Source organism: Nerophis ophidion, linkage group LG14, assembly GCF_033978795.1.
Source record: "Nerophis ophidion isolate RoL-2023_Sa linkage group LG14, RoL_Noph_v1.0, whole genome shotgun sequence".
NCBI classification, from domain to species: Eukaryota; Metazoa; Chordata; class Actinopteri; order Syngnathiformes; family Syngnathidae; genus Nerophis; species Nerophis ophidion.
Genome location: NC_084624.1, coordinates 54,578,931 through 54,605,596, shown reverse-complemented (window position 1 = coordinate 54,605,596; position 26,666 = coordinate 54,578,931). Strand labels below are relative to the sequence as shown.

The 26,666-nt window shown below is 38.9% G+C and overlaps 2 protein-coding genes across 6 annotated transcripts in view; both read right to left on the bottom strand.

Annotated features, from left to right (window-relative positions):
• Positions 1 to 10,844, bottom strand: part of LOC133568879 (trichohyalin-like) — an 85,245-nt gene extending 74,401 nt beyond the window's left edge. For 4 of the 5 annotated variants that reach the window (XM_061921067.1, XM_061921070.1, XM_061921069.1 and 1 more), the window contains exon 1: positions 4,854 to 5,007. The gene's annotated coding sequence lies outside the window, so the exon portion shown is untranslated. Of the gene's footprint in view, positions 1 to 4,853; positions 5,008 to 10,746 lie in introns of those variants that run through there. The other variant, XM_061921068.1, reaches the window with a different exon arrangement.
• Positions 10,845 to 14,346: 3,502 nt separating this feature from the next.
• Positions 14,347 to 26,612, bottom strand: tmem236 (transmembrane protein 236). Its single transcript, XM_061921066.1, has 4 exons — positions 23,042 to 26,612; positions 19,569 to 19,641; positions 19,139 to 19,262; positions 14,347 to 15,346 (listed from the first exon to the last, which is right to left on the bottom strand). The coding sequence occupies exons 1-4, from the start codon at positions 23,284 to 23,286 to the stop codon at positions 14,700 to 14,702; spliced, it is 1,089 nt and encodes a 362-aa protein (XP_061777050.1). The 5' UTR covers positions 23,287 to 26,612; the 3' UTR covers positions 14,347 to 14,699.
• Positions 26,613 to 26,666: the final 54 nt, after the last annotated feature.

The window sequence follows — 26,666 nt, the reverse complement described above, 5'->3', positions numbered from 1 at the left end:
GTCTTGTTCACTAATACACCCCCATACCATCACACATGTGTAAGTTAGTCATGTCTTGTTCACTAATACACCCCCATACCATCACACATGTGTAAGTTACCCATGTCTTGTTCACTAATACACCCCCATACCATCACACATGTGTAAGTTACCCATGTCTTGTTCACTAATACACCCCCATACCATCACACATGTGTAAGTTACCCATGCCTTGGGCACTAATACACCCCCATACCATCACACATGTGTAAGTTAGTCATGTCTTGTTCACTAATACACCCCCATACCATCACACATGTGTAAGTTACCCATGCCTTGGCCACTAATACACCCCCATACCATCACACATGTGTAAGTTACCCATGTCTTGTTCACTAATACACCCCCATACCATCACACATGTGTAAGTTAGTCATGTCTTGTTCACTAATACACCCCCATACCATCACACATGTGTAAGTTACCCATGCCTTGGCCACTAATACACCCCCATACCATCACACATGTGTAAGTTACCCATGTCTTGGGCACTAATACACCCCCATACCATCACACATGTGTAAGTTACCCATGCCTTGTTCACTAATACACCCCCATACCATCACACATGTGTAAGTTACCCATGTCTTGGGCACTAATACACCCCCATACCATCACACATGTGTAAGTTACCCATGCCTTGGGCACTAATACACCCCCATACCATCACACATGTGTAAGTTACCCATGCCTTGGGCACTAATACACCCCCATACCATCACACATGTGTAAGTTACCCATGTCTTGTTCACTAATACACCCCCATACCATCACACATGTGTAAGTTACCCATGTCTTGTTCACTAATACACCCCCATACCATCACACATGTGTAAGTTACCCATGTCTTGTTCACTAATACACCCCCATACCATCACACATGTGTAAGTTAGTCATGTCTTGTTCACTAATACACCCCCATACCATCACACATGTGTAAGTTACCCATGCCTTGGCCACTAATACACCCCCATACCATCACACATGTGTAAGTTACCCATGTCTTGGGCACTAATACACCCCCATACCATCACACATGTGTAAGTTACCCATGCCTTGTTCACTAATACACCCCCATACCATCACACATGTGTAAGTTACCCATGTCTTGTTCACTAATACACCCCCATACCATCACACATGTGTAAGTTACCCATGCCTTGTTCACTAATACACCCCCATACCATCACACATGTGTAAGTTACCCATGTCTTGTTCACTAATACACCCCCATACCATCACACATGTGTAAGTTACCCATGTCTTGTTCACTAATACACCCCCATACCATCACACATGTGTAAGTTAGTCATGTCTTGTTCACTAATACACCCCCATACCATCACACATGTGTAAGTTACCCATGTCTTGTTCACTAATACACCCCCATACCATCACACATGTGTAAGTTACCCATGTCTTGTTCACTAATACACCCCCATACCATCACACATGTGTAAGTTAGTCATGTCTTGTTCACTAATACACCCCCATACCATCACACATGTGTAAGTTACCCATGCCTTGGCCACTAATACACCCCCATACCATCACACATGTGTAAGTTACCCATGCCTTGGGCACTAATACACCCCCATACCATCACACATGTGTAAGTTACCCATGTCTTGTTCACTAATACACCCCCATACCATCACACATGTGTAAGTTACCCATGTCTTGTTCACTAATACACCCCCATACCATCACACATGTGTAAGTTAGTCATGTCTTGTTCACTAATACACCCCCATACCATCACACATGTGTAAGTTACCCATGCCTTGGCCACTAATACACCCCCATACCATCACACATGTGTAAGTTACCCATGCCTTGGGCACTAATACACCCCCATACCATCACAGATACTGGCTTTTGAACTTTGCGGCTATAACAATCCGAATGGTTATTTTCCTCTTTGTTCTGGAGGACACCACGTCCTCTGTTTCCAAATATAATTTGAAATGTGGACTCGTCAGACCACAGAACACCTTTCCGCTTTGCATCAGTTCATCTTAGATGAACTCGGGCCCAGCCAAGCCTGTGGCGTTTCAGGATATTGTTCATAAATGGGTTTGGCTTTGCATAGTAGAGTTTTAACTTGCACTTACAGATGTTACGACCAACTGTAGTTACTTACAGTGATTTTACGAAGTGTTTCTGAGCCCATGTGGTGATATCCTTTACACACTGATGTCAGTTTTTGATGCAGTACCGCCTGAGGGATCAAAGATCCGTAATATCATCGCTTACGTGCAGTGATTTCTCCAGATTCTCTGAACCTTTTGATGATTTTACGGACCGTAGATGGTAAAATCCCTAAATTCCTTCCAATAGCTCGTTGAGAAATGTTGTTCTAAAACTGTTCGACAATTTACTTACAAAGTGGTGACCCTCACCCCATCCTTGTTTGTGAATGACTTAGCATTTCATGGAAGCTGCTTTTATAGCCAATCATGGCACCCACCTGTTCCCAATTAGCCTGCACACCTGTGGGATGTTCCAAATAAGTGTTTGATGAGCATTCCTCAACTTTATCAGTATTTATTGCCACCTTTCCCAACTTCTTTGTCACGTGTTGCTGGCATCAAATTCTAAAGTTTGAACATCAAATATGTTGTCTTTGTAGCATATTCAACTGAATATGGCTTGAAAAGGATTTGCAAATCATTGTATTCTGTTTATATTTACATCTAACACAATTTCCCAACGAGGTTTGTAATACAAAAACAATTTTCTTGTCACCTACACATTTAAGTCCATGTCAAAATTCGTTTCAAATAAAAAAATGTTTTAAATAAAATAAAAATGACCTGTCAGAATTATTTGTTGGAATTAAAAGATTAAATTAAATTAATTAAATTTGAAATGAATTATGACCCTGCGATGAGGTGGCGACTTGTCCAGGGTGTACCCCGCCTTCCGCCAAATGCAGCTGAGATAGGCACCAGCGCCCCCCCCGCAACCCCAAAGGGAATAAGCGGTAGTAAATGGATGGATGGATGGATGAAATTAACTAAATCAAATTAAATTAATTACATTTAAATCAAATTAATTGTTGAATTAAATTAAATTAAATGTAAAATGAATTAAACTAATTAAATTAAAAGATTAAAATATATATTAAAATGAATTAGCTTAAACAAGATTTAAAAAATTATGGTCGTGTACCTTCTGTTCACATTTTTAAAAGCAAATCATAATTCATAATTTATTACATTTAAATTAAATCAATAATCAAATTAAATTGATTAAATTTCAAATTAAACTAACTAAATTAAAATATCAAAAGATATATTAAAATACATTAGCTTAAACAAGATAAAGAAAATGATGTTTTGTGTACCTTCCCTTCACATTTTTAAGTGCAAATCACAATTCATAATTAATTAAATTTAAATCAAATCAATTAATAAATTTAATAAATTACATTTAAAATTAATTAAACTAATTAAATCAAAGGATTAAAAGTTATGTTAAAATAAATGAGCCAAAACAGGGTAAAAAAAAATGATTGTCGTGTACCTTCCGTTCAAATTTTTAAATGCAAATCATAATTAATAACATTTGAATTAAATTAATTATTAAGTTAAATTAAGTATAAAACTTTTTTTTTAATTAATCAAACTAATTCAATTAAAGGATTAAAATATATATTAAAAGAAATTGGCTTAAACAAGGTAAAAAAAAAAATGATGGTCCGTGTACATTCCGTTCAAATGTTTAAATGCAAATCATAATTCATAATTAATGACATTTAAATTAAATACAATTAAATTAAATTATCCATCCATCCATCCATCCATTTTCTGCCGCTTATTCCCTGTGGGGTAACAGGGGGCGTTGGTGCCTATCGCAGCTATAAACGGGCGGAAGGCGGCGTACACCCTGGACAAGTCGCCACCTTATCACAGGGCCAACATTCACACACCAGGGACCATTTAGTGTTGCCAATCAACCTATCCCCAGGTGCATGTCTTAAATTAAATTAAATGAATTACATTTAAAATTAATTGAACTAATTAAATTAAAAGATTAAAAGATATATTAAAATAAATTAGCTTAAACAAGGTAAAACAATTTTTTTTTTAAATGATGGTCCGTTTTGCTTAGGTTTTGGACCATTTTTTTCTATTTTCATTTCTGAGACAAACGTTGGAAAGCTATTTAATGACACTTTTTAAAAACGACAATGGGACTCCCGCTGAACAAAGATGTTAGCGTTATGCTAAAAAGATGCTAAATGCAAAGGAAAAGCTAAAATTCTGCTTCCGGTTTAACTTGTCATCAAACGGATGAACACACATTTTTGCATTTTGGATGAACATATATTTGATGTTTATCTGGAAAAAGAAAAATTTATGAAAGGAAAACAGAACAAAAAATGTTCTGATATCAAATATCACATTTTGTGATATTTGAATGAAAATCAACCCGTTGTTTGTTTTAAAATCTGTCATATATAATAAAAATCAAAAAACGGCCTTAATTTTGTTTTTTGATTCGCGTTTCAGAAATGAAACTACAACGTACACAGACCAATGATAAATATGAAAAGATATGACGTCAGAAAATATAAATGTAAACATTTTTATATATATATATATATATATATATATATATATATATATATATATATATATATATTTGTTTAAGGAATAAATAACATTTTTTTCTAAAATGGTTTTCTCAGTTAAATACCGTAAAAAAGAATTGATAACAAATTAGCACATTATGACTTACCACAAATATATCAACTTTGGATAATATTAGCAAACATATATTAAATATTAAAATGTATGCTGACTCACCAAATTTCTGGTCAAAACAAAATCATCAAGAACGTGAAAAGGTATTTTTCATGTATTTAAAAATAGCCCTTAATGTAAATCTAAACAACAATTACAAAAAAATGACAAGTGGTCAGCCCCAAGGCTTTTTAGCACTTATGAGAGAGTACAGTGTCAGTTCAGAAACGCCCTCTTTTCCTAATCCCTTTCCAGAAAAGAAAAAGAAAAAAACAGGATAAGCCTCCTCCACCTAAACTACTTTGTGCAATAAAGTAGCAGGCGTAAGGGGATGACGTCAACAAGAACAAAATACAAGCCTCGATTACACAATTGACATAACGGCTGCTGTGTTGACATTCCTCACGCTGAAAATAAAAGTATAAAACTACATTATGGCAAGAGGTCAAGACAGGAGTTTTCTTGGTCTAAAACTTGCATGGCATAATTGAAAGCAATACAAAGACAACATATTTGATGTTCAAACTCATAAACTTTGTTTTTTTTGCAAATAATAATGAACTTAAAATTTCATGGCTGCAACATGTGCCAAAGTAGTTGGGAAAGGGCATGTTCACCACTGTGTTACATCACCTTTTCTTTTAACAACACTCAATAAACGTTTGGGAACTGAGGAAACTAATTGTTGAAGCTTTGAAAGTGGATTTCTTCCCATTCAGTCGTTCAACAATCCGGGGTCTCCGCTGTCGTATTTTACGCTTCATAATGCGCTACACATTTTCCATGGGAGACAGGTCTGGACTGCAGGCGGGCCAGGAAAGTACATGCAGTCTTTTTTTAACACGTGTTGAATGTGGCTTGGCATTGTCTTGCTGAAATAAGCAGGGGCGTCCATGAAAAAGACGGCGCTTAGATGGCAGCATATGTTGTTCCACAACCTGTATGTACCTTCCAGCATTAATGGTGCCTTCACAGATGTGTAAGTTACCCATGCCTTGGGCACTAATACACCCCCATACCATCACAGATGCTGGCTTTTGAACTTTGCGTCTATAACACTCCGGATGGTTATTTTCCTCTTTGTTCCGGAGGACACCACGTCCACAGTTTCCAAATATAATTTGAAGTGTGGACTCATCAGACCACAAAACACTTTTCCACTTTGCATCAGTCCATCTTAGATGAGCTCTGGCCCAGCGAAGCCGGCAGCGTTTCTGGGTGTTGTTGATAAATGGGCTTTGCTTTGCGGAGTAGAGTTTTAACTTGCACTTACAGATGTAGCTACTTACAGTGGTTTTATGAAGTGTTCCTGAGCCCATGTGGTGATATCTTTTACACACTGATGTCGGGTTTTTTGTGCAGTACTGCCTTGGGGATCAAAAGTCCTTAATATCATCGCTTACGTGCAGTGATTTCGCCAGATTCTCTGAACCTTTTGATGATTTTACGGACCATAGATGGTAGAATCCCTAAATTCCTTGCAATAGCTCGTTGAGAAATGTTGTTCTAAAACTGTTCGACAATTTGCTTACAAATTGGTGACCCTCACCCCATCCTTGTTTGTGAATTACTTAGCATTTCATGGAAGCTGCTTTTATAGCCAATCATGGCACCCACCTGTTCCCAATTAGCCTGCACACCTGTTGGATGTTCCAAATAAGTGTTTGATGAAAAATCCTCAACTTTATCAGTATTTATTGCCACCTTTCCCAATTTCTTTGTCACGTGTTACTGGCATCAAATTCTAAGTTAATTAGTATTTTCAGAAAAAAATAAAGTATTTGAGTTTGAACATCAAATATGTTGTCTTTGTAGCATATTCAACTGAATATGGCTTGAAAAGGATTTGCAAATCATTGTATTCTGTTTATATTTACATCTAACACAATTTCCCAACTCATATGGAAACAGGGTTTGTAAGATGGACTGATGCAAAGTGGAAAAGTGTTCTGTGGTCTGAGGAGTCCACAATACAAATTATATTTGGAAACTGTGGACGTGGTGTCCTCCGGAACAAAGAGGAAAATAACCATCCGGATTGTTCTAGGGTGAAAGTTCAAAAGCCAGCATGTGTGATGGTATGGGGGTGTATTAGTGAACAAGACATGGGTAACTTACACATGTGTGATGGTATGGGGGTGTATTAGTGAACAAGACATGGGTAACTTACACATGTGTGATGGTATGGGGGTGTATTAGTGAACAAGACATGGGTAACTTACACATGTGTGATGGTATGGGGGTGTATTAGTGAACAAGACATGGGTAACTTACACATGTGTGATGGTATGGGGGTGTATTAGTGAACAAGACATGGGTAACTTACACATGTGTGATGGTATGGGGGTGTATTAGTGAACAAGACATGGGTAACTTACACATGTGTGATGGTATGGGGGTGTATTAGTGAACAAGACATGACTAACTTACACATGTGTGATGGTATGGGGGTGTATTAGTGAACAAGACATGGGTAACTTACACATGTGTGATGGTATGGGGGTGTATTAGTGAACAAGACATGGGTAACTTACACATGTGTGATGGTATGGGGGTGTATTAGTGAACAAGACATGGGTAACTTACACATGTGTGATGGTATGGGGGTGTATTAGTGAACAAGACATGGGTAACTTACACATGTGTGATGGTATGGGGGTGTATTAGTGAACAAGGCATGGGTAACTTACACATGTGTGATGGTATGGGGGTGTATTAGTGAACAAGACATGGGTAACTTACACATGTGTGATGGTATGGGGGTGCATTAGTGAACAAGGCATGGGTAACTTACACATGTGTGATGGTATGGCGGTGTATTAGTGAACAAGACATGGGTAACTTACACATGTGTGATGGTATGGGGGTGTATTAGTGAACAAGACATGACTAACTTACACATGTGTGATGGTATGGGGGTGTATTAGTGCCCAAGGCATGGGTAACTTACACATGTGTGATGGTATGGGGGTGTATTAGTGAACAAGACATGGGTAACTTACACATGTGTGATGGTATGGGGGTGTATTAGTGAACAAGACATGACTAACTTACACATGTGTGATGGTATGGGGGTGTATTAGTGAACAAGACATGGGTAACTTACACATGTGTGATGGTATGGGGGTGTATTAGTGAACAAGACATGGGTAACTTACACATGTGTGATGGTATTGGGGTGTATTAGTGAACAAGACATGGGTAACTTACACATGTGTGATGGTATGGGGGTGTATTAGTGCCCAAGACATGGGTAACTTACACATGTGTGATGGTATGGGGGTGTATTAGTGAACAAGACATGGGTAACTTACACATGTGTGATGGTATGGGGGTGTATTAGTGCCCAAGGCATGGGTAACTTACACATGTGTGATGGTATGGGGGTGTATTAGTGAACAAGACATGGGTAACTTACACATGTGTGATGGTATGGGGGTGTATTAGTGAACAAGACATGGGTAACTTACACATGTGTGATGGTATGGGGGTGTATTAGTGAACAAGACATGACTAACTTACACATGTGTGATGGTATGGGGGTGTATTAGTGAACAAGACATGGGTAACTTACACATGTGTGATGGTATGGGGGTGTATTAGTGAACAAGACATGGGTAACTTACACATGTGTGATGGTATGGGGGTGTATTAGTGAACAAGACATGGGTAACTTACACATGTGTGATGGTATGGGGGTGTATTAGTGAACAAGACATGGGTAACTTACACATGTGTGATGGTATGGCGGTGTATTAGTGAACAAGACATGGGTAACTTACACATGTGTGATGGTATGGGGGTGCATTAGTGCCCAAGACATGGGTAACTTACACATGTGTGATGGTATGGGGGTGTATTAGTGAACAAGACATGGGTAACTTACACATGTGTGATGGTATGGGGGTGTATTAGTGAACAAGACATGGGTAACTTACACATGTGTGATGGTATGGGGGTGTATTAGTGAACAAGACATGGGTAACTTACACATGTGTGATGGTATGGGGGTGTATTAGTGAACAAGACATGGGTAACTTACACATGTGTGATGGTATGGGGGTGTATTAGTGAACAAGACATGGGTAACTTACACATGTGTGATGGTATGGGGGTGTATTAGTGAACAAGGCATGGGTAACTTACACATGTGTGATGGTATGGGGGTGTATTAGTGAACAAGACATGGGTAACTTACACATGTGTGATGGTATGGGGGTGTATTAGTGAACAAGGCATGGGTAACTTACACATGTGTGATGGTATGGGGGTGTATTAGTGAACAAGACATGGGTAACTTACACATCTGTGAAGGCACCATTAATGCTGAAAGGTACATACAGGTTTTGGAACATCCAAGAGACGTTACCATGGACGCCCCTTTCAGTGTTCTCATGAGACGTGTAAAAACGCCAACTCAACACCAAGCCAAACCGAAGTCAAAGAAGAGAACGTCGTTGTAAGTTTGACCATTTACTTTTGACAATTCTTCATAGACAAGATGGTGAAAAAGTGAAAAGAACAAAGAGACACGAACACACTTATTGGTTCTGTACATATTTGTCTACAGCAGGGGTCACCAACGCGGGCACCAGGTCGCCCGTAAGGACCAGATGAGTCGCCCGCTGGCCTGTTCTAAAAATAGCTCAAATAGCAGCACTTACCAGTGAGCTGCCTCTATTTTTTACATTTTATTTATTTATTAGCAAGCTTGTCTCGCTTTGCTCGACATTTTTAATTCTAAGAGAGACAAAACTCAAATAGAATTTGAAAATCCAAGAAAATATTTTAAAGACTTGGTCTTTACTTGTTTAAATAAATTCATTTATTTTTTTACTTTGCTTCTTCTAACTTTCAGAAAGACAATTTTAGAGAAAAAAATACAACCTTAAAAATTATTTTAGGATTTTTAAACACATATACCATTTTAAATTTAAATTTCTTATTCTTCTTCCCTGACAATTTAAATCAATGTTCAAGTAATTTTTTTGGTGTGTGTAAAGAATAATAAATACATTTTAATTTAATTCTTCATTTTAAGCTTCTGTTTTTTCGACAAAGAATATTTATGAAATATTTCTTCAAACTTATTATGAATAAATTTCAAAAAAATTATTCTGACAAATCTAGAAAATCTGTAGAATCGAATTTAAATCTTATTTCAAAGTATTTTGAATTTCTTTTAAAATGTTTGTTCTGGAAATAATGATTTGTCTTTGTTAAAAATATAGCTTGGTCCAATTTGTTATAAATTGTAACAAAGTGCAGATTGGATTTTAACCTATTTAAAACATGTCATCAAAATTCTAAAATTAATCTTAATCTGGAAAAATGACTAATGATGGTCCATAAATTCTTTTTTTTAATTTTTTCAAAAAGATTCCAATTAGCGAGTTTTTCTCTTCATATTTTTCGGTTGAATTTTGAATTTTAAAGAGTCGAAATTGAAGATAAACTATGTTTCAAAATTTAATTTTAATTTTTTCCCTGTTTTCTCTTCTTTTAAACCGTTCAATTAAATGTTTTTTTTCATCATTTATTCTCTACAAAAAAGGAAAAAAATGTATGACGGAATGACAGACAGAAATACACATTTTTGTATATATAAAAATATATTTATTAAAGGTAAATTGAGCAAATTGGCTATTTCTGGCAATTTATTTAAGTGTGTATCAAACTGATAGCCCTTCGCATTAATCAGTACCCAAGAAGTAGCTCTTGGTTTCAAAAAGGTTGCTGACCCCTGCTCTACAATGACATATTAAATGTAAATAAATAAATGTAAATCAAATGTAACGGCAATGTCCAAAAATGTCCAGCAGAGGGAGACTCCCGTCAGCCTGAATGACTTGAACACATTGTATCCAATTCGACAATTATATTCAACATATCGGCTCTATTACACTTTTTTTTTTAACGTGTCTGAAAAGTTGTTAACTTATTAAAGACAACTTACGGCATTGCTTCTTTCCCGCTTTGTGTAGAATGGCAACAGAAATGACGAAAGAAGACCGCAACATGCATGACTTGCTTTCAAACTAATACCGGAAGTCAACCAACAGGAAGCAATTTAGCGGAAGTGACATCATCTAAAGGCTTTTTACCAATTACAGCAGGGGTGTCCAAACTTTTTCCACAGAGGGCCGCACACGGAAAAATTGAAGTATGCGGGGGCCTGTTTGATATTTTTCATTTTCTACAGCTTGTCCCTTTTGGGGTCACGAGGGGTGCTGGAGCCTATCTCAGCTGCATTCGGGTGGAAGGCGGCGTACACCCTGGACAAGTCGCCGCCTCATCACAGTAAGTGAGCCACTGGCATGTTATAATGGGAAAAGAAAAAATATTAAAATTTAAAAAAGCCACTCTTTGATAAATTGTTTTGTTATCTTTTAAATGCAAACAAAGTTAGGTGTTAATGCCGCTTCTTTTTTTTAACCAAAAAAATGATACTAGTGTCGACATACTGAGATCAAACTAATATGTTATCAAATATCAAATAAAGGGATAATAGCAGTAAACTTAAGTGGAAATCTTGAAGAGTTAACTTTCTATATTGTGGAATATTAGTCAAAGATTTAGCCCTGAAGATCCAGCAGGTTGCATGTTCCTTTAGCTGGTTGCTATTAAGCACATTGGTTGCCATGGCAACCGAGTGATGCCGCGCCGCTCACTTACACAGGCGGTCTGCGCGCTCCGCCAGTCTCCCAGCCCGCAGCAATACATGAAGACATCAGTGTCCTGTCACACCTGCGTCCTCACGGCTTCTCCGCCTTCAGGTGCGACTTCCCAAGTTCTTCACAGGAAGTTGGAACAAGCGGTCTGCGGACGCCCTCCCTCATCTTCCGCTTCACCTTCACCGGTGTCTTTGGTATGTCCGTCCCCCGTCCGTGTCTCTGCAGTCTCCCGCCGCATCATCCAGGGTGTTGACATTGATCTGAATGGGGGGGGGTTCTGTAGCTCCGCCTCCTTTTACTTCTTCCTCCTCCTCCCCACCCATGCTGGCTTCCATCCCTCCTTCAAGGCTCCTCTCTTCCTGTCAGGGACGTCACAACTTACCTGAGTCACTGTTCGTGTGTGTGTGTGTGTGTGTGTGTGTGTGTGTGTGTGTGTGTGTGTGTGTGGCTGATGCTGTTGCGGCAGACCCCGCCCCCTTTCTGTTGCCATGCCACAGCAGAAAACTCTGGGCTTGCGCTGCAGGACACAGCCTGAATTCAAATGCGCGTCCACTCCCTCATTTTCACGACACGATTCCTCCTCCTTCGCCATCATCATCACTCCATCTGTGTCTATGCCCTGTTGACCCTGTTCTCCTGCGTGGCTGCGGCGGTCTAGTGATGACCACCACATTTTTGTTCACATCCATTCATTCATCTTCTTCTGCTTGTTTGAGGTCGGGTCACGGGGGCAGCAGCCCAAGCAGGGAAGCACAGTTTCCCTCTCCCCAGCCACTTTGTCCAGCGAGGCGTTCCCAGGCCAGCCGGGAGACATAGTCTTCCCAATGTGTCCTGGGTCTTCTACTACCGGTCGGACGTGCCCTAGAGACCTCCCTAGGGAGGCTCTCGAGTGGCATCCTGACCAGATGCCCGAACCACCTCATCTGGCTCCTCTCGATGTGGAGGAGCAGCGGCTTTACGTTTTACTTACATAGCTTCTCACCCAATCTCTAAGGGAGAGCCCCAGCCACCAGGCAGAGGAAACCCATTTGGGCCGCTTGTACCCGTGATCTTATCCTTTCGGTCATAACCCAAAGCTCATGACCAGAGGTGAGGATGGGAATGTAGCTCGACCGGTAAATTGAGAGCTTTGCCTTTTTTGTTCCCCTGCAAAGTCATTTTTAAAGTCATTCCGTGAATATCTAAAAGTATTCATATTGTCGTTTAAACACTGAAAAGGTTGGAATGGTTTGAATATTGAAGCGTTTGAATTTCCAGGAAAGCCGGAATTTGGTGTGGAACTTGGGAAAGTGTTGGTTTGATTGTCCAGATTTTTAGATGCATGGCAATTCAGACATGGATGAAAATCGATTAGTAAACGTCAATACTCAATAATCGCTGTAGTTATTGTAAATAATGTGTGCCACCTCGCCGAGAGATCAGACCAGCTCCTTCTTTATTTTAGAGTACTCATGTACCATTTTTGCACACATTTCCATTAATTAATTAATAATAAAAATAATATATTTGACTTGTAAAAAGCACTTTACATTGAGTGAACAACCTCAAAGTGCTAGAGGATTAAAAAAATAAAAATAAATAAATGTAAATAAAAACTAGAACAGCCTTATAGCTAGAACTAGTATTCATTTATCTAAAAAAAAAGGCTATTTTTCAAATAAGGGATTTTAAGCCTTTTTTTATAAGCATCTACAGTCTGTGGTGCCCTCAGGTGGTCAGGGAGAGCGTTCCACAGACTGGGAGCTGTGGAGCAGAAAGCCCGGTCTCCCATTGTTTGTAGCTAGTTTGTCCTAGTAGGTTGGAGGTGGTTAAATTAATTAAATTAATGTAACTGTTTCTAATTACAAATGCAGTTTTTTTTAACACGTATGTAGTGAAACGACAAGAAAAACAAAACTGCATCAGTATATATACATTATAGATGCATTAATAATCGATTTTTAATGGAATCGTAGCTCCTGAATAGTAATCGTAATGGAATCGTGAGGTGCCCAAATATTCCCACCTCTAACAGAGTTGAATTTTCTATAGAAGACTAATATTTATAGCCTTTTATATGGCTCACACAACTATACCCAAATGAAACTGAAACATGTGTACACACACACACACACGCACACACACACACGTATATACACATTATATATATACATTGTACATTATATATACGTATAAACATTATATATATTATACATATGTGTGTATATACATATAAACACACATACATTATATACATATATACATACATATATACATATACATACAAATATATACATATATACATGTATATAAATATGTATGTGTACATACATACACATACACACATATATATATATATATATATATATATACACACATATATGTATCTGTATATACATACACACACATATATATATATGTGTGTATATATATACATATATATTCCAAAGACATGCACCTGGGGATAGGTTGATTGGCAACACTAAATTGGCCCTAGTGTGTGAATGTGAGTGTGAATGTTGTCCGTCTATCTGTGTTGGCCCTGTGATGAGGTGGCGACTTGTCTAGGGTGTACCCCGCCTTCCGCCCGATTGTAGCTGAGATAGGCGCCGGCGCCCCCCGCGACCCCGAAAGGGAATAAGCAGTAGAAAATGGATGGATACACACATATATATATATATATATATATATATATATATATATATATATATATATATATATATATACACACACAAATACATTTATACATTCTGAGGGCGGAAAGTTCCGTGGGTTGTGACCAGGGTTCAAATTCCAGTCATGTGATTGGTAAGTTATACCATAATTATTGTTTTTATTTAAATATATGTATATATATTTTTTACAATATTGGCCCTTAAAGTGAAACAAAAAAAAAGAGGACCTCTGCTGTATTTTAACACGAAAGAGTTACATCATCATTAGTGAAGTGAAGGGAATTATATTTACATAGCGCTTTTCTCTAGTGACTCAAAGCACTTTTACATAGTGAAACCAGATATCTAAGTGACATTTAAAGCAGTGTGGTTGGCACTGGGAGCAGGTGGGTAAAGTGTCTTGCCCAAGGGCACAACGGCAGTGACTAGGAACCTGGAACCCTCAAGTTGCTGGCCAACTCTACCAACCGAGCCGCGCCGCATCATCATTATTCAAGTGTGTCAATAAATAGTACAAAAAATGGGCAATAATTGTAATATTTACCCTCAGTTTGTCCCACAGGTCCTCCTCCTCCTCCGGGTCAAAACATGCTCTGCCTCTTAAATACTTTCACCTTGGTGAGGACGGTGAAGTAGAAGAAGGCCAGGCCGACCAGGGCGTTCTTCAGCGGGTACAAGACGGGCGTCACCAGTCCGAAAGCGGCCATGAGGGCGACGCGCAGGACGAAGAAGGGCAGCTCCTGCAGGGCCACGCCGGCCGAGGACAACCAGGGACTGTGAGGGACCAGGGCCATGCGCAGCGTGGACAGGAGGGCCAGAACCAAGACGGGGTACACCCAGGGGGAGAAGAAGACCGCCGGCTGGCCCGACACCCGCACCATCTCCACGGTATCGAACCAGAACAAGAAACAATCCACAAACACGTCCGCCCTTACGTCTTTCCTCCGCAGGAAGCCCAGAGGGCCGGCGAAGCGGCGTGATGGCGAGGAGGAGTACAAGTAGGCGGCGCCGGACGTCTTGTTGCCGGGGGCAACGGAGCGCCCGGACACGCCCTGCAGCCTCCGGGGGGCGACTGGCCCCGGCTGGTTCTTGGGGTCCGCTGGGCTCGCCGGGGCGTCGCTTGGCTGGGCTTGCTCAGACGGCGGCTGGCCGGAGACGTGACTGACTGGTTCCAGGTAGGTCAGGATGGGACCCGGCAGGTCAAAGGTCAGGTCCAGACTGTCTGCTTCTAATGACAGCAGATATAAGTATATGATAATAATATGATCACTGTTCCAACTTCAAAATATTCAGCCTGTTCAGGAATTTTTTGCTCTACTTCAACAATTAAAAAAAAAAAAATCCCGGATTTCCCACAATAAGGTTTTCTACACCAAAATTCATCTCTTTATTATTATTCCTCTCCACATTTTGGCGTGCTCTACGTTCCACATTTTTCACCCGATTCAAAGAGTTCCAACTTCAAACTGTTCAGCCTATTCGGGAATGACGGGCTTTCCCTTGACAAATTCCAAAAATTCCCAGATTTGCCAGAATTCCAGGTTTTAGGGGACATTTTTCCCATTCAAAAATGAATTGGCTATTTTTCAAACTTCCACCCTTTCCACATTTTTGTACTTATTCAAACCATTCCACCTTCAACATATTCCATCATTCTGGAAATGTAACTTCTCCTTTTCCAATTTAAAAAAAATTCCAGGATTTTCTAGAATTCTTGCTTTTCCATAGCCCAATTTCCACCCTTTTTTCTGGCGACTACTTCCACATTTTCCAACACATTTCAACCGTTCCACCTTTTTTTAACTTGAAAATTTCAGGAATTCCGTAATACTATTTCTCAATTCTACAAGTTACTACTTCAACATTTCTTGACCGATTAGAAAAATCCCAAACACTAACCATTTCAACTCATTCGGACCATTCAAGTTTTTATTTTTTTTTACCATTTTCCAAAAAATTACCGCTTTTCCCGAAATTCCCAATTTTTGCTGAAATTCCCTTTGAAATCAATGGAACATTCTTTAAAGTTCCACAAATTCTACATTTGTCATCTAATTCAAACTGTTCAAAATATTCAGCCTGTTCAGGAATTGTTTGCTCTACTTCAACAACTAAAAAAAAAAAAAAATTCCGGGATTTCCCATAATAAGGTTTTCTACACCAAAATTCATCTCTTTATTATTATTCCTCTACTTCTTCTTCTCCACATTTTGGCGTGCTCTACCTTCCACATTTTTCACCCGATTCAAAGCGTTCCAACGTCAAACTGTTTAACCCTATTCGGGAATGGCGGGCTTTCCCTTGACAAATTCCAAAAATTCCCAGTTTTCCCAGAATTCCAGGTTTTCCAGGACATTTTTCCCATTCAAAAATGAATTGGCCATTTTTCAAACTTCCACCCTTTCCACATTTTTGTACTTATTCAAACCATTCCACCTTCAACATATTCCACCATTCTGGAAATCTAACTTCCCCTTTTCCAATTTAAAAAAAATTCCAGGATTTTCCAGAATTTCCACCTTTTTTTCTGGCGACTACTCCTTCCACATTTTCCAACACATTTCAACCGTTCCACCGTCAAAACATTTCGTCTTAATCAGGACAAAAAACAAAGTTGTTTTTTGAACTGGAAAAATTCCCAGTTTTCCCCAAATTCCAGGAATTCCGTGATACTATTTCTCAATTCTACAAGTTACTACTTGAACATTTCTCGACCGATTTGAAAAATTCCAACACCAACTATTTCAACTCATTCGGACCAATTAAGTTTTTTTGTTTTTTTTTACCATTTTCCCAAAAATTACCGCTTTTCCCGAAATTCCCAATTTTTGCTGAAATTCACATTGAAATCAATGGGAGATTCTTTAAAGTTCTACAACTTCCACATTTGTCATCTGATTCAAACTGTTCCAACTTCATAATATTCGGCCTGTTCAGGAATTGTTTGCTCTACTTCAACAATTAAAAAAAAAACAAAATTCCCGGATTTCCCATTATAAGGTTTTCTAAAGAAAAATTCATCTATTTATTATTATTCCTCTCCACAATTCGGCGCGATCTAGCTTCCACAATTTTCACCCGATTCAAAGCGTTCCAACTTCAAACTTTTCAGCACAATTCGGGAATCGCAGGCTTTCCCTTGACAAATTCCAAAAATTCCCAGATTTCCTAGAATTCCAAGTTTTCCGGGACATTTTTCCCATTCAAAAATGAATTGGCCATTTTTCCAAACTTCCACTCTTTCCACATTTTTCTACCTAATCAAACCATTCCACCTTCAACATATTCCACAATTTGGGAAATTCTAATTTTCCCTTTTCTAACTTCAAAATAATTCCAGGATTTTCCAGAACTCCTGCTTTTCCAAAGCCCTATTTCCACCCTTTTTTCTAGCGACTACTCCTTCCACATTTTCCAACACATTTCAACCGTTCCACCGTCAAAACATTCCTCTTAATCAGGACAAAAAACAAAGTTTATTTTCAAAGTAGAAAAATTCCCGTTTTTCCCCAAATTCCAGGAATTCCGTAATACTATTTCTCAATTCTACAAGTTACTACTTCAACATTTCTCGACCAATTTTAAAAATTCCAACATCAACCATTTTCTCCCATTCGGACAATTCATGTTTTTTTTCATCATTTTCCAAAAAATTACAGCTTTTCCCGAAATTCCCAATTTTTGCTGAAATTCCCAATTAAATCAATGAGACATTCTTCAAAGTTCCACAACTTCCACATTTTTTCATCTGATTTAAACTATTCCAACTTCAAAATATTCAGCCTGTTCAGGAATTGTGTGCTCTGCTTCAACAATTATGAAAAAAAATTCCTGGATTTCCCATTATTCCTTTTTTTTTTTTCATTCTCCCCATTCAAAATCAATTGCCGATTTTTCAAACTTCCACAATTCCCACATTCTTCAACTCATTCAAGCCATTCCACCATTAACGCATTCCACCATTCTGGAAATTCAAACTTTCCCTTTTCCAACTTCAACTCCGCCCTACGTTTGACACCCCTGGTCTACCAAAACAAAACAGTGAAAATGAGGTTGAAGTGATGATTAGATATGATTAATTCATTTGTAAACTGTGATTAATATCATGATAAATGTTGATTGTTTGACAGCCCAAATTGTTTTAATTTTGTACAAACCCTGTTTCCATATGAGTTGGGAAATTGTGTTAGATGTAAATATAAACAGAATACAATGATTTGCAAATCATTTTCAGCCCATATTCAGTTGAATGCACTACAAACACAACATAATTTATGTTCAAACTCAAACTTGATTTTTTTTTTAGCAAATAAAAATTAACTAAGAATTTCATGGCTGCAACACGTGCCAAAGTAGTTGGGAAAGGGCATGTTCACCACTGTGTTACATCACCTTTTCTTTTAACAACACTCAATAAACATTTGGGAACTGAGGAAACTAATTGTTGAAGCTTTGAAATTGGAATTCTTTCCCATTCTTGATAAACAACTTCTTTGTCACATGTTGCTGGCATCAAATTCTAAAGTTAATGATCATTTGCCCAAAAAAAATGTTTATCAGTTTGAACATCAAATATGTTGTCTTTGTAGCATATTCAATTGAATATGGCTTGAAAAGGATTTGCAAATCATTGTATTCTGTTTATATTTACATCTAACACAATTTCCCAACTCATCTGGAAACTGGGTTTGTATTTAACGTTTTTATTTTTGAAATTATATTTACAATTTTCATTATTTGATTTTTTCTCAAATTTTCATATAATGATATGCTAATAAGTTATGTCTTATTATTTTTTTTCCTTTATGATAGCCACCGGTTTGCTGTTTGGCTGGGGGTAAAAAAAAACGTTTCTATCATTGAGGCTCTTTTTAAATGATTATAATATTTGTAATACGAACCTAACAAAGTACAGTAAACCCTTGTTTAGTGCTAACCAATCCTGGCCAATTAATTTCAGCTAGCCATTTAGTCAGATGTTGCATTATAGTGAAATGTTATAATCACAACTCTCATAGACCTTGTCCCAGCAGCCTGCAGGGTCGTATCCTCTCCACCAGGTCCACGCAGATGAGGCTGAACATAACCAAGGACACGGGCAACTCGGCAAAGTGGTCCAGTCTCAGGTTGGAGTTGACTTGCACCTGAAGGTCACAAAGAGTCTAAGTGGCGATGAATAATATTCATAACTAGATATGATCTCTTACTGCATTGAAGGTAAGAGCAAACATTGGTTGCACTGCACTGACTAACATTCACACATCTAAAGGTAAAATACAGTAAATAGATGTACAATTTAAATGTAAGTTGACTATTTAACGTGTCACATTGTGGGTTACTGAATAGCTCACTCGGTCTCGTGACTTTGGACTTCAAAACTTGACCTTTGTCCTTCTTGCGGTGCCAGCGTGTGTTGCAGAAGTAGTAAAGAGAAATAAAGAAGTCATTACCTGCGAGCTGGCCATGAAAATGGCGAAGCACGGTAAGGTGCACAAGATGACGTGCAGTAAGAATGTTGGCCTCCTGGGGGTGACAAGACAAGTGAGTGAGGGACGACTGGAGCTGGCTAGGATGTAACTGAGCAAATTACAAACAAGGCTCGAAAAGTTATGGGTGGATTTTTATTAGATTTTCAAATACAAGTGATTAGATTTTAGGGCTGAACAGGCTGAGTTCTATGAAAGAAGTCATATATATATATATATATATGTAGGTGTGGGAAAAAATCACGAGACTACTTCATCTCTACAGATCTGTTTCATGAGGGGTTCCCTCAATCATCAGGAGATGAGAAATGAGAAATCTCCTGATGATTGAGGGAACCCCTCATGAAACAGATCTGTAGAGATGAAGTAGTCTTGTGATTTTTTCCCACACCTACATATTGCGCTCTACCACGGTATCGAGCACTATTCTCTGGATAATCCAATCAAGACATATATATATATATATATATATATATATATATATATATATATATATATATATATATATATATATATATATATATATATATATACACATATATATATATATATACACATATATAAATATGAGTATATATAGGTGTATATATATATATACATACATACATACACACATATACATATATATACACGCACACACATATATATATATATATATATACAGTATATACACACACATATATATACATACGCATATACATATAAAGATATATACACACATATATATACATACACATATACACATATATAAACACACACACACATACACTCACACATATATATATATACATATATATATATATATAAATATATATATATATATATATATATATATATATATATAGCAAAAAGCAAAACACATCACCAAAGACAGCACACACCCTGGCTTCCACCTGTTCGACCTGCTACCATCGGGCAGGTGCATCAGAGCCAGAACAAACAGGCTCAGAGACAGCTTCTCTCCCACAGATGTCACCATCCTGAACTCAAACTTATAATAAATTATTCACCCCTATACAATATCCTACTCCAAGACCCTACTGTGCAATATTACCCTTCGAGTGCAATACGTCCGACACTAATTGTCATTATTAATACATTACTCTTGTTTTGTTTTGTATATTGCACAGTATTGCTTATTATTTTTATTGGATAGTAGTCCGTTTATTTCAATTGTTAGTCTTTTCCTTTATTACCTCTTGTGATATTCATTTTACCCCATATTTGTTCCCACTACCGCACCTTAAATTGGAGTCTTTAATCTCGTTATATGCAAATATGACAATAAAGTCCGTTCTATTCTATGTATACACACACACACATATATATATACTGTATATGTATATACATACGCACACACATATATATACTGTATATACACTTACACACGCATATATAAACACATATATAAATATACACATATATATACATATACATACACACACACATATATATATATATATATACATATATACACACACATACACAAATTGTGTATATATATATTTGTGTATACGTGTGTATATATGTATATATACATAATATATGTATATATACACACATATATACAGTGTATATATTTTATATACACATGTATGTATATATACACATATGTATATACATATGCATATATGCATCTATACATACATATATGTATACATACATATATATGTCTAGACATATGTATATACACACTTGTAAAGAACATAATGTCATGGCTGTCTTGAGTTTCCAATTATTACTACAACTCTTATTTTTTTGCGATGTAGTGATTGGAGCACATACTTGTTGCTCACAAAAAACATTCATGAAGTTTGCTTCTTTTATGAATTTATTATGGCTCTACCGAAAATGTGCCGGGTCAAAAGTATATATAGAGCAATGTTAATATTTGCTTATATGTCCCTTGGGAAGTTTCACTGCAATAAGGCGCTTTTGGTAGCCATCCACAAGCTTCTGCTTACATTTTTCACCGCAAAATTGGTGCAGTTCAGCTAAATGTGTCGCTTTTCTGACACGGACTTGTTTCTTCAGCATTGTCCACACCTTTAAGTCAGGACTATGAGAAGCGCATTCTAAAACCTTCATTCTAGCCTGATTTAGCCATTCCTTTACGAATTTTGACCTGTGTTTGGGGTCATGGCGTAGTGGGTAGAGCGGCCGTGCCAGAAACCTGAGGGTTGCAGGTTCGCTTCCCACCTATTGACATCCAAGTCGCTGCCGTTGTGTCCTTGGGCAGGACACTTCACCCTTTGCCCCCGGTGCCGCTCACACTGGTGAATGAATGATGAATGAAGGATAGGTGGTGGTCGGAGGGGCCGTAGGTGCAAACTGGCAGCCACGCTTCCGTCAGTCTACCCCAGGGCAGCTGTGGCTACAGATGTAGCTTACCACCACCATCGTGTGAATGAATGATGGGTTCCCACTTCTCTGTGAGCGCTTTGGGTATCTAACAATAGAAAAGCGCAATATAAATCTAATCCATTATTATTATTGTCCTGTTGGAACACCCAACTGTGCCCAAGACCCAACCTCCGGGCTGATTTTAGGTAATCCTCCTTTTTCATTGACCCGTTTACTCTCTGTAAAGCAGCAGTTCCATTGGCAGCAAAACAGGCCCAGAGCATAACACTGCTCCCCTCACCTCAGGGGGTGATCAAGGGTGATGGGTCAAATGCAGAGAATAGTTTCGCCACATCTAGTATGTGTGTGACAATCATTGGTACTACCACCACCATGCACGACAGTAGGTGTGGTGTCCCTGGAATTAAAGGCCTCACCTTTTCTCCTCCAAACATATATTGTGGCCAAACAGCTTCATTTTTGTTTCATCTGACCACAGAACTTTCCTCCAGAAGGTCTTATCTTTGTCTATGTGACGTATGCAAAATGCAAAAATATTCTTGCCACATTTGGAGATACTTTTTTTTTTGGAGATACTTGTCCTGAATAATTTGGAGCTAATCCTCCTTTTTCATTGTCCCATTTAAAGCAGCAGTTCCATTGGCAGCAAAACAGGCCCAGAGCATAATACTACCACCACCATGCTTGACGGTAGGTGTGGTGTTCCTGGGATTAAAGGCCTCACCTTTTCTCCACCAAACATATTGCTGGGTATTGTGGCCAAACAGCTCCATTTTTGTTACATCTGACATCACATGGACAAAGATAAGACCTTCTGGAGGAAAGTTCTGTGGTCAGATCTCTCTATCGCAAATAAAGTAAGAGTTGTAGAAATGATTGGAAAGTTAATACAGCCATGACATTATGTTCTTTACAAGTGTATTGACACTTTTGACCACGACGCTGCGATACTTTAACCGCAAAAGCAACCACCCCGCCTTACGCCCGAATGCAGCTGGGAATGACACCAGTGACCCCGAGACACGCGGTAGAAAAACGGATGGACAGGTGTTGCCGAGTCAGCATTTTCTTACCATCGTTTCGTCAACCTCCTTCCCTTCAAGATGTGATACTTGAAGGGGAGCCACACCAGCAAGGTGGCAGAGGTCAGGTAGGCGACGGAGACGGCCACCACCAGCCAGTAGATCATGTCGTCGCCGCCCATCACCTCGCTCAAGAGGCGGGCGAACCTCTCCGTGACCACCAGCACGGTGCCGCTCAGGGCGGCGAACTGCAGCAGCTCGTAGACGAGGAGCTTCACCGTCTTTCCTGAGACCATGACTGCGGGAAGAAAAGAAAAGAAAAAAAGGCATAAAAGGTCTTAAGCATCAAGCTGGTGGACTCTGGACACTGTTGACTCTGCAACTTTCGTCGCTTTATGCTCACTTTTATGGGCTCACAAAAACACTCCTGACATTTCATTTCAGGGAATAAATCAATGTTGAAACAAGAAAAATATTAATGTCTTAAAAACCAATACTTTGTCTAAAATCCACCAACAAGATGTTAAACATCAAATATTCTTTTGACGTTTTACATCAATTTCGCTATCTAGCGGAAAATACACACTATATTGCCAAAAGTATTTGGCCACCTGCCTTAACTCACATATGGCCTTGAAGTGCCATCCCATTCCTCAACCATAGGGCTCAATATGACCTTTTGCAGCTATTACAGTTTCAACCGGGCTGTCCACAAGGTTGCGGATTGTGTTTATAGGAATTTTCCACCATTCTTACCATAAATCGCTTTGGTGAGGTCACACACTGATGTTGGTGTTCTATCGGGTTCAGGTCAGGACTCTGTGCAGGCCAGTCAAGTTGATCCACACCAGACTCTTATGACTTTTTCCAGCTATTACAACTTCAACCCTTCTGGGAAGGGCTGTCCACAAGGTTGTGGAGTGTGTTTATGGGAATTTTCCACCATTCTTCCAAAAGCGCATTGGTGAGGTCACACACTGATTTTGGTGTTCTATCGGGTTCAGGTCAGGACTCTGTGCAGGCTAGTCAAGTTCATCCACACCAGACTCTGTCATCCATGTCTTTATGGACCTTGCTTTGTGCACTGGCGCACAGTCATGTTGGAAGAGGGAGGGGCCTGCTCCAAACTGTTCCCACAAGGTTGGGAGCATGTGATTGTCCAAAACTGTTATGGTATCCTGGAGCATTCAAAGTTATTTTCACTGTGAAAAGCACAACTCCTGAAAAACAACCCCACACCATAATTACTCTTCCACCAAATTTGACACTCAGCACAATACAGTCTGAAATGTAGCGTTCAAACCCAGATTGGTCCATCAGCTTGCCAGATGGAAAAGCGTAATTCATCACTCCAGAAAAGGCGTCTCCACTGCTTTAGAGTCCAGTGGCGACGTGCTTTACACCACTGCATCCCGCGCTTTGCATTGGACTTGGTGATGTATGGCTTAGATGCAGCTGCTCGGCCATGAAAATCCATCCCATGAAGCTCTCTGCGTACTGTACGTGGGCTAATTGGAAAGTCACAGGAAGTTTGGAGCCCTGTAGCGACTGACTGTGCAGAGTCTTTGCACTATGCACTTCATCATCAGCCGACCCTTCTCTTGTTAGTTTCAACTTGATGGCTGAGTTGCTGTTGTTCCCCAAACTCTTCACTTCTCTTATAATAAAGTTGACTTTAGAATATGTAGGAGCGAGGAAATTTCACGACTGTATTTGTTGCGCAGGTGGAATCCTATGACAGTTCCACGCTGGAAATCACAGAGTGCGGCCCATTCTTTCACAAATGTTCGTAGAAACAGTCTCCATGCCTGAGTGCTTGATTTGATACACCGGGCCAAGTAATTAGGACACCTAATTCTCATCATGTGGATGGGTGGCCAAATACTTTTGGCAATATAGTGTAAATGCTTCTTAAATTGTAACAAAATTGGTACTTTAACTTGAACAATTTGCTTCAGTTGGTGAAGTCTCTGCATTTTTGATTTGTCTACATGCAAGATCCTCTAGCACCCTCTGCTGGCTTACATATGGACTGGACTCTCACATTATCTCTTCATGTCACAATTCAATACTTGAACCAGCTCGGCCTCCATTGCAGTATCAACCAGGAGGGAGAACCCCGCATCTGAGGCCACTTTCCAAGGTTTCTTCTTTTCCCAGCAAGAGGCTTTTGGAGTTTTTCCTTGCCCGGATGTGGGTTCAGGTCAGGGGATGTCATCGTGGTTTGTGAAGCCCTTTGAGACACTTGTAATCAAAAATAGTTTTAGGAGAAATATATTTTACAAGTCGGTATTCATTACTAAACTATACAAATACTGTACATTGAATACAAATTGACCAAAATGGTGTTATTTGGTCACGTGTGACTAAATAAAACAATGTTGGTAGAATTTGTGTGTGAATGCTGAGAAACTGAACTGAAACATAAACAGTTTGCAATGCCAATGCCAACCCCACCAGATGACATCAGGTAACAACATAAAGAGTTCTGGGTGTGCCGTTTACCCAGAAAATGAGTTAAAAAGGAAGTTAACATGGTAACAGTAAGGATGTGTGAAATATACATTTGACCCTCAAGTGTGTCCCAGCCGTACTTGCCAACCCTCCTGGATTTTCCGGGGGACTCCAGAAATTCAGTGCCTCTCCCAAAAACCTCCCGGGACAAATTTTTTCCTGAAATTCAGGCGGAGCTGGAGGCCACGCCCCCCTCCAGCTCCATGCGGACCTGAGTGAGTACAGTCTGTTTTCACGTTCGCTTTCCCAAAATATAAACAGTGTGTCTGCCTAATGACGTTATAACTGTAGAATGATCGAGGGCCAGTAATTGGTTTCTTATGTGGGTTTATTATTAGGCAGTTTCATTTAACGTCCTCCCAGCGCGGTAACAACAAACAACAACAGCAGTCACGTTTTCGTCTACCGTAGAGCAGTTCGTCTGTCGTAAGCAGCAATGTTTTGACACTCTTAAACAGGACAATACTGCCATCTACCGTGCATGCATATGTGACAATAACATCTACGGAAGGGGTCACCAACCTTTTTGAAACCAAGAGCTACTTCTTGGGTACTGATTAATGCGAAGGGCTACCAGTTTGATACACACTTAAATAAATGACCAGAAATAGCCAATTTGCTCAATTTACCTTTAACTTTGTTATTATTAATAATTAATGATATTTATCTTTGTGGAAACACTGATCTTAATGATTTCTCACAATAAATATATATTTTTGATATCATGTTTTAAATAGGTTAAAATCCAATCTGCACTTTTTTAGCTGTAAATATACTCCTCCCCTCTTAACCACACCCCACCCCCAACCACGCCCACCTCCCGAAATCGGAGGTCTCAAAGTTGGCAAGTATGGACTCCCAGCATACATTAATAACTAAACATTTCACCCGGCAGTTTATACCTGAAAGACTAGCATGCCAAACAGAAAAAAGTAAAGTTTCAATTTCCAGGATGATTGGAAACTGTCGATGGTGAAATGTTTCAATATGTTGAAGAATGTGAAAGAATGACATTTTGTTCATTTTGAATCAGAAAACGTGGGAACACTTAGCTTGCATGTGATTGAGGAGCTGAATGAACAGTTTGAAAGTGGAATATTTGAATGGGATGAAAAAAACGCAAAGGGAGAAAAAGCTGCAAGAGGAACAAATTGATGAAAAA